This window comes from Lathyrus oleraceus, chromosome 3 (assembly GCF_024323335.1).
Source record: "Lathyrus oleraceus cultivar Zhongwan6 chromosome 3, CAAS_Psat_ZW6_1.0, whole genome shotgun sequence".
Taxonomy (NCBI): domain Eukaryota; kingdom Viridiplantae; phylum Streptophyta; class Magnoliopsida; order Fabales; family Fabaceae; genus Lathyrus; species Lathyrus oleraceus.
Genome location: NC_066581.1, coordinates 337,491,944 through 337,511,044, shown reverse-complemented (window position 1 = coordinate 337,511,044; position 19,101 = coordinate 337,491,944). Strand labels below are relative to the sequence as shown.

The 19,101-nt window shown below is 34.6% G+C and overlaps 1 protein-coding gene across 1 annotated transcript in view; it reads left to right on the top strand.

The window, feature by feature from the left end:
- Positions 1-378: 378 nt before the first annotated feature.
- LOC127131164 (uncharacterized) overlaps positions 379-19,101 on the top strand; it is a 48,694-nt gene continuing 29,971 nt past the window's right edge. Inside the window, exons 1-2 of the mRNA XM_051060100.1 lie at positions 379-497; positions 594-1,029. Coding sequence (XP_050916057.1) covers positions 453-497; positions 594-1,029 — 481 coding nt within the window. The 5' untranslated portion in view covers positions 379-452. The remainder of the gene's footprint in view (positions 498-593; positions 1,030-19,101) is intronic.

The following is a 19,101-nucleotide window of genomic DNA, read 5'->3' as shown; positions in this document are numbered from 1 at the left end:
GATGACATCTAGAGACATCTTCATTTCACACGTCGTTTGGTGAAATGAGCATTACTTTAGATGATGTCGCATGTCTACTTCACTTGCCCATCAGGGGTATCTTCTGGAGTCCTCAGGATGTGATTGAAGAGGTAGCTGTTGAACTTGCTGTTGACTACTTAGGAGTGTCACAGGGTCAGGTACAATCACATGTTCGTAGCTGCAGGGGATCGTATTACAAGTTGGAGTGGTTATACGATTTATTCGTACAGCATAGAGCTGCTTCCAGCTGGGCATATGCGACTAGAGAATATCTATTGATGTTGGTGGGTTCCACCATATTTGCTGATAAGACCTTTACACTTGTAGAGGCACGATACCTCCTCCTGTTTACGGACTTGGATGGATGTTCAGGATATAGTTGGGGAGCAGCTGCACTAGTTACCCTCTACAGATATCTTGGAGATGCGTCCATGTACAGTTGCAAACAGCTCGGTGGATATCCTACTCTCCTACAGGTATATAATTTAATTTTGTTTATTAAGTGTTGGATTCATTTTATAAAATATGTTCACTTAATTTATTTTATTTATTATGTTTATATTTTGTAACAGTGTTGGATTCACGAGTACTTTCCAACTGTTGGAAAAAGAGGGGAGAATTGGAAACCTGCTGATAACTGTGGTCTTCCCCGAGCGATGAGATGGTCGTATAGGCAGGGAGTCCTGAAGGTCGATGATTTACAACCTATTTTGGACGAGCTGACACCTGCCGACGTCATATGGCGTCCATTTGAGGATCATAGAGCATGGCGTGTATTTGATGAGATATGTCTTTACAGGGGCTGTTTGAAGTGGGGTGAAACAGTTGTTCCATACTTGCCTGATAGATGTTTACGTCAGTTCGGGTATAGGCAGTATGTTCCATCCCCACCTCTGGATTGTATGATGGCGACGGATATTGATGTTGATTGGATCAGTTACCATCAGAGTGTTATCGCTGTGATCGGTTCATCTACCGTGGCCACCACTCCATCTGATGTAAAAGACGGTTATCTGGAGTGGTATTATCGTGTTTCCCATCCGCAGTTGGTCCCTCCCCATCGTGACGATCCTAGAGAGGTACCAGTTCCTGTATATGACGCCGGACCATCTGATCCTGATTGGGCTCGTGTATCTACATTGATTCATCGCTATCTGAGACAGGTTAATGCCGAAGAGGAAGATCCACAATTTTCTGATTTATTTGAAGCTTTGCATATTTCTCGTTCACATTGATTTATGTATTAAGCTTTGAATATAATAGACATAATAATATAAAATTCATGTTTTGATTACATATTTATGTTTTGAGTACATAATCATGCTAATACAGGTGTAAGTAATTGCCAATGTTGCATACGTCCTGCAAATCCTAACATCCAAGTAGTTGCTATATGAGAACAAAATTTCTTCCAATCTAATGTGACCGGTGGCAATGGAAACCCCTCTTTCATGTTAACCTGATAAAGTAAAATAATTAAAAGATTAAGTCATATAACATAAAATATTAACTGAAATAATGTAGTGAAATAATTAAAATATTTAGGCATATAAATACGTACCTGAACCCAATGATTGTGGTTAACAAAACCAATGCAATAAATAGAGACATTTGGTGAATGTGAACTTGTCATCGGAAAGAAAGTCATGCACGGATTGCCTAAACAGACAAGTACAACATTATAGCGATTCTCTATCAAGTAACCCATATCTGGTAGACTCAACCATTTTTCAGGTGGCTGTGAACCAAAGGATTCTATCATCAAAGATTCTCTCACTTCTGACAACCGATTAGAAAATAACTTGTCATACAAAGTTGACCTATCCTTGTCTATTATTTCCAACCCCAACTCTCTGCGAACCATTGGCCAACCATCCTCACCATATCCATGCAATGATGCAATGACTCTAAATCCACAATTACCATCTGATTCAACATTAACTACATCTTCAATGTATGACCTAATATGATTAGGAAATTGAAGAATGAATTGTGGTTGCTTCTTTGATAATTTTATCTTCTTCGAAGTCTGTGATGGTTGAGATTGCCTTTGTGAAGATTGAGATGCCTTATCAACATACTCATGATACGAAGGGTCCATATAAACATCATATTCTGTTGGTTTTTTTCCTTTCTTCTTCACTCCTCCTTTGGTTTTTATTTTCTCAGGTGGTGGACACAATGGTGTCATTGTTGGGTATGCTAGTTCACATACCCTACTCTTTAATACCCTTTTCCCAATAACATCTAATGACCTAAATCGTCTCCACAACTCATCCATTGCAGAAGTCATATCCACCTCTGATCCATCATCTTCACCTACCTCTAACTCAACTTCCATAGTTAGTTTCCTCCAATGAACATGAACAACATCAATGGGTATCGGTATACCACCTAGTCTGTATCTTCCTAACTCACAATCACAAGGTAACCCATAAGATGTTCTAAGAGTACAACCACATATTTGCCTGTTAGTTCCAACATAATCAACTCTCAATAACTCTTCAGCAATACGTCTCAAAGCAGCTCGAGATACGGAACCATGCAAATAACCATAAAAGGGACTTACGTGCGCGTGCTCAACTTCGTAAAAACTCTTTTGAAAAGAAGCTCTAATGTTTCCAGTTGTAACCTCAAGTTGTTATTCATGGCTTCCCAACATTTGACCATGTCACATATACTGTTTCCTAACATCTGCTTTAACTTCCAATGAGCAGATTCAACCCTAAAAATATTGAAAATAACACATAAAAAATACATAGAAATAATATCAGATATAAAAATAACACATACAAAATTATAAGACGTACCGATTAGTCGTTGTGTCACCCAAATGTAGCACTCGATTAATCCATGCTCCAACAAATCTATGCCTATGTGGAGTCAACCATGTGTCTTTCACATAATTAATAAATCCACTATAATCAACACATGCTTGCTCAAGTTGATGCAACCGCTGACCATACTCAACCTCATCACTAGCCCAGACAACTTCCATCCATAATGTGTCTATCGTCTTTTGCAGGTCATTCACCACATGTTGTTTGCATTTGGCACCCAACGTTTTTGTTAATGTGAAATCTACATAGCAAATTAATCGAGCTGGGAAACACAACTTCAATTGCTTTCATCAAAGCAAGATCTCTATCTGTCAAAATCACTTGTGGACACATGTCTTTCTTCACAAACAACTCTTTTAATTTCTCCAATACCCAGCAAAAATTCTCTGTTTGCTCAGACTCCATATACGCAAATTCAACAGCAAAAGTCAACTCGGTCGATGTCATGCCAACAATTTCAAATAAAGGTTGTCTATATTTGTTTGTCTTGTAGGTGCTATCCATAACTAACACAATCGAAAAAATATTCAACAACTTAACTGAATCAGGATGTGCCCAAAATATCTCTCTCACCACTTTCGAGTCATCCTTTTTTCTACTCCAATAGACATAGCCTGCATCCTCAATAAGCTTAAACAAATGTTGTATCTCACTCCTAGGATCTCTTATCTCTTTTTGTATCACACTCTTATGCTTGTATACTTGCGTAATCCGAGTGACATTCTCAGGATATCGGTCTTGCAAGGAAAGCAATATGTGTCTAGGTGCTACATGTCTCTTTGCCAAATCAGCGACATGTTCCTTCTCATCTGTGGTCAACCTACCAATAAACGAATGACCTTCTAATCTATCAGGTAAACCATGATTATGTAACCCACATTTTACATCAATCTTCCAACCAGATCCATCTTTCGCCGGAGTCGACCTGATTTTAAATGGGCATCCACATTTCTTGGACGCACTTTGGGTACCACTATCACTAATCTTGTGTTTCCCAACTTTATCACAACCAAATATTATTTTGTTACTTCTCCCTCTCTTCCCCGTTTCAGTATTTGAACGACTGATAATAACAATTACTTTATTATCGATTCCAACCTCTTTAATCCATCTGATAACCTCTTCTCGTGTACCAAATCTTTCCGTCGTCATAAACGCATCAGTAGTATCTACACATATTTGGGGAATATTTTCCATTCCTGCAAAATAAAAATAAAAATAAAAATAAATTAAAAAAAAAAAAAGCGAACCGGACACTCCATGAAAGAGTTCCGGAACACATATAATACAAACCGGAACACTTCTCCAAAGAGTTCCGGTATGTATAAATTTGTTCACCGGAACTCTTTCAAGAAGTGTTCCGGTTTTGTAAATTTTTTCTGATTGAACCGGAACTCTTTCATGAAGTCTTCCGGTTCATTGTTTTGTGTGTTCCGGAAGTCATTCTTGAAGTCTTCCGGTTTGGGAAAAATACATACCGGAAGTCTTTTTGCAGAAGTTCCGGTGCGAGGGGTGTGAAAGTGTAATTTCTGAAATTTTCAACTGAATGGTAAAAATGAAATGGTAAATTGGTTAAAACCAATTAAGGGTAGAATGAGAATTTTTAAAATTTTGTAGGGGTATGAGGCTAACTGTAGGTGGTACAAGGTAAAATTTTCCTCTAGTTTGGGTGAGGCAAAATAACCACCCACAATACCAATGGACCAGTTTGGACAAATCCATTAATTTTCGGATTGAGTTGGATTGGGCAGTGGGTTACCCAAATAATTTTTCTGTTTTATTAATATTAAATGACTAAATGATGAATCATCATATTTTTTCATAAAAGTTATTCAACATTTTTATCTTAAAAAATTTCGATAATCTATTTTTACTATTTTTTAGCATCGTAAAATAATAAATGATAACATCAACTAATAAAAATGATCTTAAAATACTAGAAATAAACAAAAATTACATGACATAAAATTGTATTAGCATCAAAATAATCAAAGAGAGAAATAGTTAAAGTCATTGTTCACTAAAATAGAAATGTTCAATAGACTAAAATTGCAACAACTAAGTTAATATTCATCAAAATCATTAAAATTCTAATAATAAATGTTTGATTAGTGGGTCTTTGGATTTAGATAAGGTTTTATCCAACACCCAATTTTTTAATGGTTTTTTTTTTTAATTTTTAAACCCATATTCATCCAATTACCCGATCCAACCCATATTTTTGAATTTTTTTGGATGAGTGTGATCGGATTTTGTGGGTTCATCCAATCCATGTACATAGGCCATGGTTTCTACTTTTCTCTCAAACCATTATTCTTCTCTTCTCACACATGCATATTTTCTCAATTCTAATTATGGTCAAGTTTGACTCCTCACACTTTACTATTTATTTTGACATAAATTATAATTAATTTCCCCTTCACACATCAATTAATCTTCATTTTTTCATATTTCTCTTATTTTTTTAGTAATTCAATTTTCTGCCCCAACTCACTATTTTTCTTTTATCTTTCTATTTATTTAATTAATGTCATATTATTTTAATTAATTAAATAAATAAAGACCCTAATAATCCCAAACATCACAAAACATATATTATCACTAATTAAATAATCAAAAGCATATTAAATTATTTAAATAATTAAATAAAAACGATAAAAATTCAATTAATAACTTAATTGAATTCGAGATGTTAGAATTAACTCTCTTAATTCGTGAATGAAGGGGAGGTACATATAGAAGAAGTCACCTCAAAGTCACGAGGAGATTCCATATAGACTATTTTATCCTCAATCAGGATTCTATAATGACATCTTCATCCCTTAACCTAGTTAAAATAAGATCTTACCGAAAGAATTCAATTTCTCTTTGATTATATAAATTATGTTGTAATCTTCAACCTCCAAACCTTTCGAGGAGTTTTACCCCATCAAAAATCTTGATTTTATTGGAAAAGAATAGGGAAAAGGGGCAAACATCACTATTAAAATGGAAACTATTTTCGCATGTCCAAACATCCCTATCCCTATTTCAAAAAGATTATCATCAACCAACTATCCTGTTCGTCTGCCTAGTATTTTTCATACAATGCCTTCGTATCTCTATACACTCCCTATCAATAAAGGACTCAACTACATTATTACTAATAATCGTCATTATTAGAAAAAGAAAAAGAGAAGATAAGAGGAAACATTTAATACTAGTTTTTAAGATGATAAAAGAAGAAAGATGAAGTGAAACTTGAAAAAATCTATGAAAAAACTTGTACTTAAAAAATATAGAAAACTTGAAGAAAACATGAAGAAGAAAGGGGTTAGAATTCCTTTATTATAACGCCAACTGCCTTACGCTATCATTTTCTTTTATAATCACCAGCTCAAACTTACTAACATTATATATATATATATATATATATATATATATATATATATATATATATATATATATATATATATATATATATATATATATATATATATATATATATATATATATATATATATATATAAAGGCCGTGTTAAAGATTATGTTATGGGTAAGATGTGTTAAAAATATTCATGAGTTTCACAAATATAATATTATTTTGATGTTGGTAAAGACCTTTGCTTAGTCTTAACTTTGAACATTCAACAAGAAGTAGTCTGTTTAAAAAAAAATTGTTGCGTAGTACCGACAAAGTCATAAACCTGTTACTATAAAAAAAATTTAATCTCTTTGGACGAAGAATTATTCATACCCTTTTAAAAAAAAACTTTGTCACGTACATATATATTTACGAAGGCCATGCCGTTGATTTCAGAAAGAAGATACACAAAATTGAAGAAAGAAATAAGCGGTTGTTATGGGGTGTCTTTGCTTTAGACGAAACAAGAACCAGAATAGAGGACCTCAGGATTCTCACCAACCTAAGCTGGATAAAAAGAAGAGTTCTTCTTTACTGAGATACATGGAATGTTTTTCAGAATGCTTCTCACTGTGTGCTGGAGGTGCTGGTGGAGGCGGTGGTGGAGATTGAGTTGGATTTTATGGTGGAGAAGAATCGTATACTAGGAAGAATCTTGCATATAAGATTGTATGCATGTGTGGAAAAGTTATGAGAAATAAAAGTGTAAAAGAATGTCATGTGTTTTAATTCAAATCTATTTTTGTTGTTGTTTAAAATTAGGTAGATATATGGCTTCAAATATAAGAAACAGAAATCACAAATTTAGAGCACACCTCAATTAGTTATACTTTATTTAATGATTATCATATGAATAACATCCATCAACCCGTTTATCTTTAATTTCTAAATTTTCATAAAAGAGATTTTGGAGGTGAAATTTCCATTTAATAAATTATGGTATTTCGACACTAAAATGTTACACCTACATCATATGTCATCTATCACAATTGACTCTTTACCATCTTTATTTCTCTCTTTTCAAAACAATTTTGATTAATGGATATATAAAATCTTGGTTAATACAATTTGTGGTTTGCTTAATATGTCTCTTCACATTAAAAAGAAAATTGATGTGGAAGAATAAAGTTGATTAATTTAGTGTAATAAGTTTTTTTTTCCAGAAAATAAAATTGGTTAATTGAGTGTAATAAGTTTTTTAAAAAATAATTGAGTGTAACAAGTTGGTGAATATAGTCCATACTTTGGTTATTGAATTGGTTATTGAATGTTTGAATTCAAAACATAAAGTCTTAGGTGGTAAATCAACTTTGATTAATGATATGATTAATGCTCGTTAATATAGATCATAATTTGGTTAATGAGCTTTCAAAATTAAAAAATATGTATAGTAAAATTAATTAGGTTAATGCATTATAAATATTGATTATTATATTTCAGAATTTGGTTAATAGTATGTATTTTATTGGTTAAATAAATAGTGAAGTTGATTAATGAGTTATAAGTAAAATAAATGGTTATAAGATATATTTTTGTGGGTAATACAAATGATAAGATTGGTTAATGACAAACCTTATATTTGTGTTACAAAAATATTTTTAAAAAAATATTTTTTTTATAAATAATATTTTATTATTAAAAAAATTGTTGACTTACAAATATGGTGAACTTTATTAAATGAACAATATTTAATTGTAAAGATTGGTGTGAAAAATGGTGTCAAGATAGCATTGGTGTAAAATTATCTAGCGTAAATAGTCAAATCTCCCTTTCGAAAGATGCAAACATTTATCTATATGAAATTTGAGAATATGCAAGTAAATTTATTAATTTATTTGAATTTAAGAAAACCAAACCTCATATCTATTTACTATGTTAATACTATTCAAATACGTGACAACTCTAAGTATATGAACTATTCTAGTCTGACCTCGACACCTAAATAATTATGATTCAACCCAAAACAAACATCATCAAAATCTTTAATATGAAACAACAAGTCGTTTGATCAAACAAAGTCAAACAAAGACATCATTGAAATGATGTTCAGCCGATGATGTCACATATTTGGGGTTCTTTGTCCACATAAAGATTCTAGTATTTTGGACATATGATTAACCTTCAAGAATATGACACTTGAATCGATCCAATTGATAGAAATAGGAATATCAAATGATATCTGGATATGATCTTCTAATATTTGTCCTTTCTAACAATTGTCCACAAATAAAATGTTTTAGGGTCGAAACTCTAGAACCCCCAATATAAAGATGAACGAAGATTAGAGAAAATGAGATACACACTGTCATACCTCAATTTTGTCCTACTCTTTTTTAATTTTCCATCTGGAACATGCTTAAATCATTTTAATGCAAGATTATCGAGTTATCCGATTAGGTCATTCCTTTTAGCGTTTCATTCATCGAATTTCACATAATTCATCAGTGGGATAAATGTTTGATAATAATGGATTTAATTAGTTTGAGTAGGTTTTCGAGGCAAATATTATTCGGTGATTATTTGAGTTTACTCTTCATATTACTTGTGGTGCATATCATCTCTTTATTTGAGATTCATGGTTAGCAATGGTATTGGAATGATTGTCACTTAATTCAGAAGATTGTCTGAATTAAAAAAAATGACAAAGTTGGAACAAAAAGAAGATTTCATTCATTTATTGGAAATTCATGGTACAATACATATTGTTTGATATACAAATCAAAAGAATGTATTACAAGGAAAGAGGGTAAAAACAACATGTTTTGGGTACAATTGACTTTTTGGTCAAATGTTGATCATTTACTCGATTTTGACTCATGAATTTTCCTAGACATTTTCTACAAGCATTTGACCAAAGGATTCATAATTATTCATCAAGAATGACTTATGTCATGATTATGTTATAAATGCTAATTTTCAACAAATTCTATCTTCCATTAAACTTCACTTCCATAGCTTGTTCTTGACTTTCTAATGTTGCTTCAAGTTTATTATTCCACTACAATGCTCACTTTTCTACAAAGAAAGTTGGGATCAAGTTAGTCTCCATGAATCATAAGCGTAAGTTATAAAAAAAACAATAAAAAGTCATGAAAAACTCAAGAAAACTTATAAAAGTTCTGCATTTTGTAGTGATTTCAAGACTTGTTTTTTCAACACTTTTCAATCTTGATTCATGCCCCAAAATCAAATTTGATCCCTGAGTTTACATCATTCAAAAATTCTTCTTTTCAACACAAAATCACTTCTCAAAAGCACTTAAACTTATGGGATAATTCACTAAAACTTCAAGGCAAAAACGGTAAAAAAAAATGAAAGACAAAAGCATCCAAAAATTCCAACTTCCATGCATAATTACTAGTGACCTTTTGCCTTACATTCCAACTTAGCACTTTTACAAAAACCAAGCACCATTTGTCTCTAACTACCTATGCATCCACAACCATTCAATTACACAATTAACCCTTAACTACCATAACTACCAAACTAATACAAATCCTACCAGACTAACACAAATTCTAACTTCCATTTTCAATCAAATTTTCATTCAATCCTAACCATTCTTAACAATCAATCAAATGGTTGAAATTAGTGATCCTCAACTAAAGCTTAAATTAAATTCCAACCATTGATAAACCTCTTACTTGGATCACAATCCAAGGGTGCTCATTCATTTAAAAAACTTATATAAACATGTTATTCTTCACTCCCTTTTTTTCCCACCATTTTTTTTCTCAAGTTATCTCATAACTCTCTCTTTTCTTCACTCCCTCGCTATCACCAAAGTTCATATTCATCACCATCTATAACTTTACATTGAAGTTTTAAATTTGGTAAAACTTAGCCACAATCCAATTTCTATAAATCACAAATCAAGTTTCAACAATTCACACATTATCATCAATCATCATCATCCAAAGTTCATCAAGATTCAACCATATTCATCAATATTTTACATTCAAGATTCATCTTCTAATTTCATCATTTATATTCAACTATAATTATCAATCAAATATTAATTGGATTAAAGGAGCTTACTTTGAAATTTTATGGGTTTCTCTTTGGTAAATTCGTCGGCGATTCGCAACAACAACCGGGGAAAACCTCCGCTTCGTCCATATTTCTTCATCTCTTTTATTCCATGCCTTTACCATGAATTATTGAAAACTTCTTATTGATTAATTTAAGACACTTTTATGAAATAACCTATTAGAATAATCACTTATTTGAGCCAAAAATCTAACTTTGACATAGAACACAATTATTTTCATAACTTTTGTGGCTCTGTTTATCCAGGATTTTTGTTGTTGTGTTTTTTCTCGATAGCATCTTGTTCTATGCCATGAGACCTTTCCAACTCATATTTATTTATCCATTTTCATTAAGAAATGAGAATTTTATGATGCTCTAAAGATGACTAGTTGGAAATGGAAGATGCAGAAAATGAAGAACACAATTTTTTCGTAAACTTTACGGCTCTGTTAATTCTGTATTTTTTTGTGTTTGCATTTTTTCTTGATACCATCTTGTTACATGTCATGAGGGATTTACAACTTATATTTATTTGTCTATTTTAGTTAAGAAATAATCATTTTATGATACTCTAAAGATGGCTAGTTGGAAATGTAACATGTAGAAAATGATGAACACTGCTTTTCGTAAACTTTGTGCTTCTATTTATCCTGGATTTTGTTTGTGTTTGTGTTTTTTCTTGATACCATCTTATTATACATCGTGAGGCCTTTATAACCCATATATGTTTATCCATTTTCATTGAGAAATAGATATTTTATGATGCTCTAAAGATGACTAGATGAAAATGCAACATGTAGAAAATGAAGAACACCATTTTTTTTTGTAAACTTTGTGGATCTGTTTATCCTGGATTTTGTTTGTGTTTACATTTTTTCTTAATACTATCTTGTTATACGCCATGAGGGATTTCCAACACATATATATTTGTATATTTTCGTTAGGAAATGAGCATTTTATGATGCTCTAGAGATGACTAGTTGGAAATGCAAAATGCAGAAAATGAAGAACAAAGTTTTTTTCATAAATTTTGTGGCTCTTTTTATCCTAGATTTTGTTTTTGTTTTCATTTTCTCTTGATACCATCTTATTCTACGTCATGAGGGCCTTGCAACTTATATTCATTTGTCCATTTTTGTTAAGAAATGATCATTTTATGATGCTCTGAACATGGCCAGTCAAAAATGTAAAATGAAAAAGATGAAAATACAAAATTCTTCTTACACCTCCAATATTATCCAAACGACAACAATATAATATTTGGGCCTCATAACTATGGGCCCAATGCCCATACAGCTTTCTCACCCATTTTTTCACTTCTAACACCCCTGGCAGAATTTAACTTATTTTCTTATTCATTTTTAATAAACTCTTTTAGTTTTTTTAACACATTTTAATAGCATTTAGGTACATATAATTAATTAGGTTTAGTAATTATAAATTAGATTTAAGTTTTAGGTTATCATTAGAATTACAAATTAACAAGTAGATTAAGATTAATATTATATGTTAGCACTCATTTTGACACTTTACTTCCTTTGACTTTTTCTTCATGATGTCTTAATCTTGATATAAATAGTTTGACTTAATTCTTGGCTTGATCCCCTTTATTGATTTGATTAGTTGATCAAACACACTTTGGTCAATTAATTAGATTAATGGCTTAGGAATTTTCACATAATTTTGAAGAACAATTTGCATGCTTCCTTAGGATTACATTTAATTAAGTGATCATAAATCCCTTGATCACTTAATTAGAATAATATCTGTATACTTGAACCTACACTTGATCCATTAAGTTAATTCTAATCTCATTCTCATTCAAAACCCTAGAAATTGGTGAACATCATGTTATTCTTTGGTACCTCATCCTTTTCTTCCAATCATGTCCCCTAACTTGTCCAACATAAAACAAAAACTTATTTTCTTATTCAACTTCAAAGCACTTGACCATTATGATGCGAATTTTGCGCCACGAGCCTTAAGAAGTGGAGAAGTAATGAGAGAAAGTATTCTTATCCTTATTTTGATTATCTTTGGAGACTGAATGTTTGACCCAGTTGTTCAATGTATTCACCTCCACTCATAGACTTTAGTGAAATTCAAATCAAAACAATTTTCAACATTCATTCTCAAATCAATTCAACAATAAAAAATAAAATACCTATTGGGTTAATCATCTTTTCGTGGTTAAAAAACCCATCTTTGGACCATACACTCTTTAGTTTAACCACCATTTTATGGTTAAAATACCTCCCTCTGGGTTGATCACCTTCTCTTGGTTAAAAGCTCCATCTCATGCATGTTTTCCTTGTGATTCCAAGAGCTTAGGTAAACCCTCATCTCATGCATGTTTGCCCTGTGAGTCCTAGAGCTTAAGCAAACCCCCATCTCATGCATGTTTGTCTTGTGAGTCCTAGAGCTTAGGAAAACCCCCATCTCTTTCATGTTTGTCTTGTAAGTCCTAGAGCTTAGGAAAGCCCCCATATCTTGCATGTTTTCCTTGTGAGTCCTAGAGCTTAGGTAGACCCCCTATTGTAGGTCTTGATCCCCGAGTCTAGGAAAACCCCTAATACACTGCATTGGTTATGACACCACTTTTTCTTCCGTTCTTGGTTATGAAACTACTTTTTTTTCTCCAGTTCTTGGTTATGACACCACTTTTACTTTAGTTCTTGGTTACTACACCACTTTTATTTCCTATCCTTGGTCAAGACACCACCTTTTCATTTATTTGTCCAAACAACAATTTCTTTTATAAAAGAACGGTTATAATCCAATCCTTAGCAATCAGACTGAAATCTTAGAGCATCTGAAGTAGGATCAAACCAGCTAACATCAAAACACTTCTAGGATATGATTATAACATCGTTCCTTAAAAACAACCAACAAATACGTAGCTATCTACCATGAACTATAGAGTTCTGATTTTCTCATTGCACCATGAGAATACGTAGGCACAAGGTTTCAAAATCTTGGCGAGCACACTAATTAAAAACTTATTTTTTCATTAATTAAAATCAATCTTAAGTAACATTTAGATGATAACATCCATCCGCACAAAGAACAATCAAAATGATTCTCGTTGAGTACAACAGATGTGAGTGATGCTAATATCTTCCCCTTGCATAATCGACTTCCTTACCCTTTTTTTTTCTTTCCCTTGGGTTTTATTGATATTTTCCCTTTCTTTTGAATAACTCTGTTGTATTTTGGACGTGCGAGGCGCTCAGGTATTTTTTGCGACGCGATAGTTGATGATGTCACATATTTGGGGTTATTTGTCCACATGAGGATTCTAGCATTTTGGACCTATGATTGACCTTCCATAATAGGTTACCTGATTAGATCCAATCGATAGAAATAGGAATACCAAATGATATATGGATATGATCTTCTGATATATGTCATTTCTAACAATTGTCCGCAAACAAAATGTTATAAGGTCGAAACTCTAGAACCCCCACTTTAAAGATGAATGAAGATTAGAGAAAATGAGGTACATGCTTTTTAACCCTAAAAGGCCTCTCACCTTTGAGCGTCACTACCCGTGTCATCACAATGTTTGTAGGTACCACCCCTTGATGCCGAACCTGAGCAACCAGATACCCGACAAATACCGGAGTTCGCCACCAGAGACAAATCCATCACTTTGTACATGGATCACAAATTTCTCTACAAGATCAATGGTAGTCTCTATGGGAATTGAACACAATAGACTTTTTGCAAGCATCCATACCTACCATTAGTAAATTCAAACTAGGATTCATGGCTCATATTTGTTCAATTGCATTCTCAAAACTCTATGTACCAACAAAAACAATGTCCACCTCATATTCACTACACAACTTATAAAGTCATGCATTCTCATAAAACAGTAAAAAAAACAAAGAAAAATTATATGATAAATGATTGACTTAAAAAACTAAAAATAATAAAACATGAGTTATCAAATTGCCCAACAGTGGCGGTAATACATAATGTTCTCATTGATAACAGTTTCTTTGGTATAGTCAGTGACGAGTCGAAGTCTCCTTCATGCCGGAAACCCTACCTTGTGAATGACATCCATATGAGCATATGAAATATTCATACATCATGAAAATAAAGCATACATCATATAACATACATATCATGTTCCCCATTTTTAATTAATGTCCCCACAGAATATCAATAAATCCCAACAAATGAACCTATAAAATTCAAACCGCCATCCCTATATTCCATATGACTGTTCTCAATGGGATTTTTTTTTGATACTTTGATATTTAATCCTCTTCTACCTTGAATACCAGAAAACTCTCGTTATTCGCGCATTCAGGTTTAAGAAGATTAAATAGGGGCAACTATTATACCCTAAAATCTTCTCTCCCCTTTTTATCTTTTTATTAAATCCTTGACTTGGGAATCATATATATACATTCATGCTTCATTCATGTGCATAATTCATCCATTAATACTTGATATTTGATCCCTATAAACTCAAATCTCCTGGCTTACAAAACTAGGGTTGGGGTGTGGATCAAGGCTTAAAGGTATGACTTGGTTATTCATATGATCATAGGGGAAGTGAAACCCTAATTGATTGGTCTTTGAGGCATGGATTCAATAAGATCTCATCATGGTACTCCTCAGGGAGTTCAAACCCTAATTTCTTGATGATTTGGTAATGGGGCCTTATGGATGTTCTCTTTGTTATAAAAACCCTAACGAAGGGGCTCATACTTTGGAGATTTGTTTGTGAAGTATCCTGATCCATTCAAAGACCTTGATTGAAAGGTATGTCTCATGGAAACCCTAATCAAGGAAAGTATGGTCCTAGTGTGCTTTATGATTTGACTTTTCATCAGGTGATAAGGGAAACCCTAATTTCTTGATTTTGAATTCAAGAGATTTCATTGTGTAATACCTTAGGTCATCTAAAACCTAATGAGGTCTCCTTTTCATTGGATGGCCTCCTAACCCTAGTCCATCTGGTTATTCCCCATTGTGGTTTGATTCATCCATTGATCATGATATAAGTGGTTGGCCTTTGTTGATGATCCTGTTGATCTTATGTTTTGCCCATCCAGGTTTGTTCATGTTTGTATGCATAGTTATAGTCCATTGATTCTCTGAACTACAATACTCTAACTTTCTCATTGCACGATGAGAATACGTAGGTGTCGCAACCTGAAAAAAGAATGCGAAAAAAACAACCGGCGAAAAAAGAGATGACAGAAGAGTCGCCACCGTGCGTTATTTATCCCAAAGGAGGGAAAGGAAACGCTCGAAGTAAACCTGGGAGAAAGGAAAGGAAAAGACAAGGTCTCGCAACCAAATCTTGGGTTTGGGAGCCGATTATGCGAAGGGAAGGTATTAGCACCCCTATGCATCCGTAGTACTCTACGGGATCCACTTTTGTTGTTCTTGTCTAAAGAGTGTAGGTTTATCTAATGTACTATTTACTAAAAGGGGGGTCAAAGAAAATGACTCGCACGGATGTCGCATCCACTGCATACGTATCTCATCTGAATATGAGAATCAGAGTCTTCGTAGCTCGGCTACCTAGGGGTTAAAGAGGAGTGTGCTCGCTAAGAAATCGCGTCTTATGCCTACGTATCTCATCTGGAATGAGAATCAGAGCAAGTCGTAGTTCGGTTAACTACGGGGGGTAATGGTTGTGTTTTAGGATGAACGACATCACTACGCAATCTACCGGATGCTCGACCTTTGGAGACTTACTCGCCTGTAGTAGAAGGAGTCAACGTGTTCTTAGGAGAAGAAAAATCAATGAGTTGGGGTGTTTTAGGGATGCTCATGCAAAAAGGCAGTCCTAGACGAAGGAACCGCGCTACCTTAATTGACATGCAAACGTGAGACTATACGAAGCCTAGCAACCCTATGGGGAGACGATCACACCATACAAAACATGTATCTTAAAGTAAACACGCCAACAAGGGGGCTCAAACATACATGGGTAGAGCTTTAGTCAAGAGGGGTCATATCAACCTCGACAAATAAGCCATGGAATAGGTAATCAAATGGGCTCTTAACCACTGACATTGAACGTCAGGGTGAGCAGATCAAAAGGGTAATGAGGATAAGACCCCATAGCTCTTAACCCTGGCCAGGGTGAGCTTATGACAAAAAGTGGGGATTCAGAAAGGTGGAACCCTCTCCACTGACTGACCGGACAAAAGACCTTGGGCTTTTGTTCTTAAGCATCGACACATAGTGCGAGCATAAAGAATGACACACTGAATAACGGGGGATTGATTACTAATCCCTTTTATCCGTCAATTGCCTCTTCAGGGAGGTCTTTAGCACTGATGCTTCTTCTTGGAGGTCTTTGGGCACAAAAGTAAACAAACAAAAGAAAACATTGCCTCCTATTGAGGTCTTCCAGCTAAGAAAGAGGTAAAATGCGGGAAAGATAAAGGATCAAGAGATCTACCACACGGATAAAGATCCGAAGTAACAGCAACTAAAGAAATAAGAAACCCAGAGATCTCTCGAGCTGGCACCATCAAAGAAAGCAAGTCAATACAGGTAATCGGAATAAATCTCCAAATGGTATCCCACAAATAAAGTGGAATGCCAAGCAAGCTATCCTTTCAGGAGTCATGTGAGCCCTCACAAAAAACTCAACAAACAGGTTAGAGTGACAAGATGGGGCGCAATCAAGAGTTGCCCCAAAACAAAATGTAACCACATGGATCATACCATTAAAATTCACAAAAAGAGCTCACAAAAAGCAACCAAGTGTAGGAGGCCTAAACCTCTTGTTAAACACATGCATTAAAAGGGTATCAAAATTCAAAGTCAGGGGAAAGGATCCACACATCAAGACATGACATACATACTAAAACATGTGCCCACATGCAAAACCTAACGATAATACCTCATACATTCAGAGCATTCAAATTGAAAGCATAGAGTAATGGAAATATGGCAAACCTGATTGGAGAGATGGAATGAAATTGAATTGCCCGGTTGGGTTTGCAAAGCAATCTGAGGGTTTATATGAGATGGAATTGGATTTTTTCAGATGAGTTCCTTTCAGTCTCTAGAGGTTGCTCTGAACTCTGTTAGCTCTTCTCTCACTATCTTTTTCCCAGGGTTTTTTCTCTACTGAAGCTCTAGTATTTATAACCTGATTTTTGTGACTTTGTGGGCTCAAAAGAGAGAGATCCAAGTCCAAGACTTTTCTGTTATATTTTATTTATTTATTTATTTATTTTTGTTTTTTTTTTCGTTTTTTCGTTTTTTTTTCGAAACGCGTGGGCTTCGCCTAGAGAGCATGACAGTTCATGAACAAACTTTTGCTCCTTCAAGATTAACGTTTTGAATGATGAATAAACCCCATTTGAACATGTTGGAAGTATCTCAAGCCATTCCCTTGTGTTGACTGATCACCCAGATAGGACCCACAAAGTGTCTTGGATGATATTTAAGTTTCTTGGATCTAATTCCGATTGACATGATGAAATGCAATATGAAATGTTAAATGACCTAAAAATGAATGCATGCATGAGGGGGCAAATTTTGAGGTATTACAGCTGTCCCTATTCAATCAACTGGAGACCCGAAAAGAAGATAGCAGCGGCTTTCGCACTTTCGAGGTATCAAGGGATTGAATACAATAAAAGCCCGAAAATTTGCACTGAAGTGAAGTGAAGTAACAATGCCTGTCAGAATCGGCAAAGAGGTGGTCTTGAAAGAAGAATTCGTCGGGTACGGTGGGAGTCAGTCTGAATACCGAAAAAGAATGTTAACCTGGATACCAAAATAAATGGTAATACAGAAATAACCATGGCCTGAATGCTGCTCATCAGTCTGAATACTAGAAATGACTTCGATCTGAACATCGGAAGATATGAGATTATTAATATCGGTCTGAACACCGAGAGGCTGACCTGAATGTCACAAGTTGCGTCGACCTGAATGTCGGAAACTTCTTCGATCTGAACATCGGAAAACTGACCTGAATGCCACTTCGATCTGAATATCGAAAAATTGGCCTGAATGCCACTTCGATCTGAATATCGAAAAATTGGCCTGAATGCCACTTCGATCTGAATATCGAAAAATTGGCCTGAATGCCGCAAGTTGCATCGACCTGAACGTCGGAAACTTCTTCGATCTGAACATCGGAAAACTGGCCTGAATGCCACTTCGGTCTGAATACCGGAAACTGGCCTGAATGCCACTTCGGTCTGAATACCGGAAATTGGCCTGAATGCCACAAGTTGCATCGACCTGAATGTCGGAAACTTCTTCGATTTGAACATCGGAAAACTGGCCTGAATGCCACTTCGATCTGAATATCGGAAAATTGGCCTGAATGCCATAAGTTGCATCGACCTGAGCGTCGGAAACTTCTTCGATTTGAACATCGGAAAACTGGCCTGAACGCCACTTCGGTCTGAATACCGAAAACTTCATGCCTGTCAGCATCGACAGAAATAGGGAAAGATAATAGAGGCGGCGCATGGGCCAATGACACTTGCCGGGGATAATAAAGGTAAGTCATGCACAATCTTCAGTCTGAGTACTGGAAACAACTTCTGGCTTATCACTTGGAATACCGAGAATGTTTTATGCTTACATGCGTATGTTTGAATTTTTCAATGGCGTAATGCTCCATGAAAATGGAAATGCTACGCGATTTGGGAGGATGCAATGCAATATGATTCTACATGCAGGGATGCGAAATGCTGGGTAGAATGCCAAGCCGAGGCAAGGGAATCTGCTGGGGAAATGATCACCATCTTCTGGACCCTGACAAGGCTGTTGGAGATGCACAACGCAAAGAACTTTGTG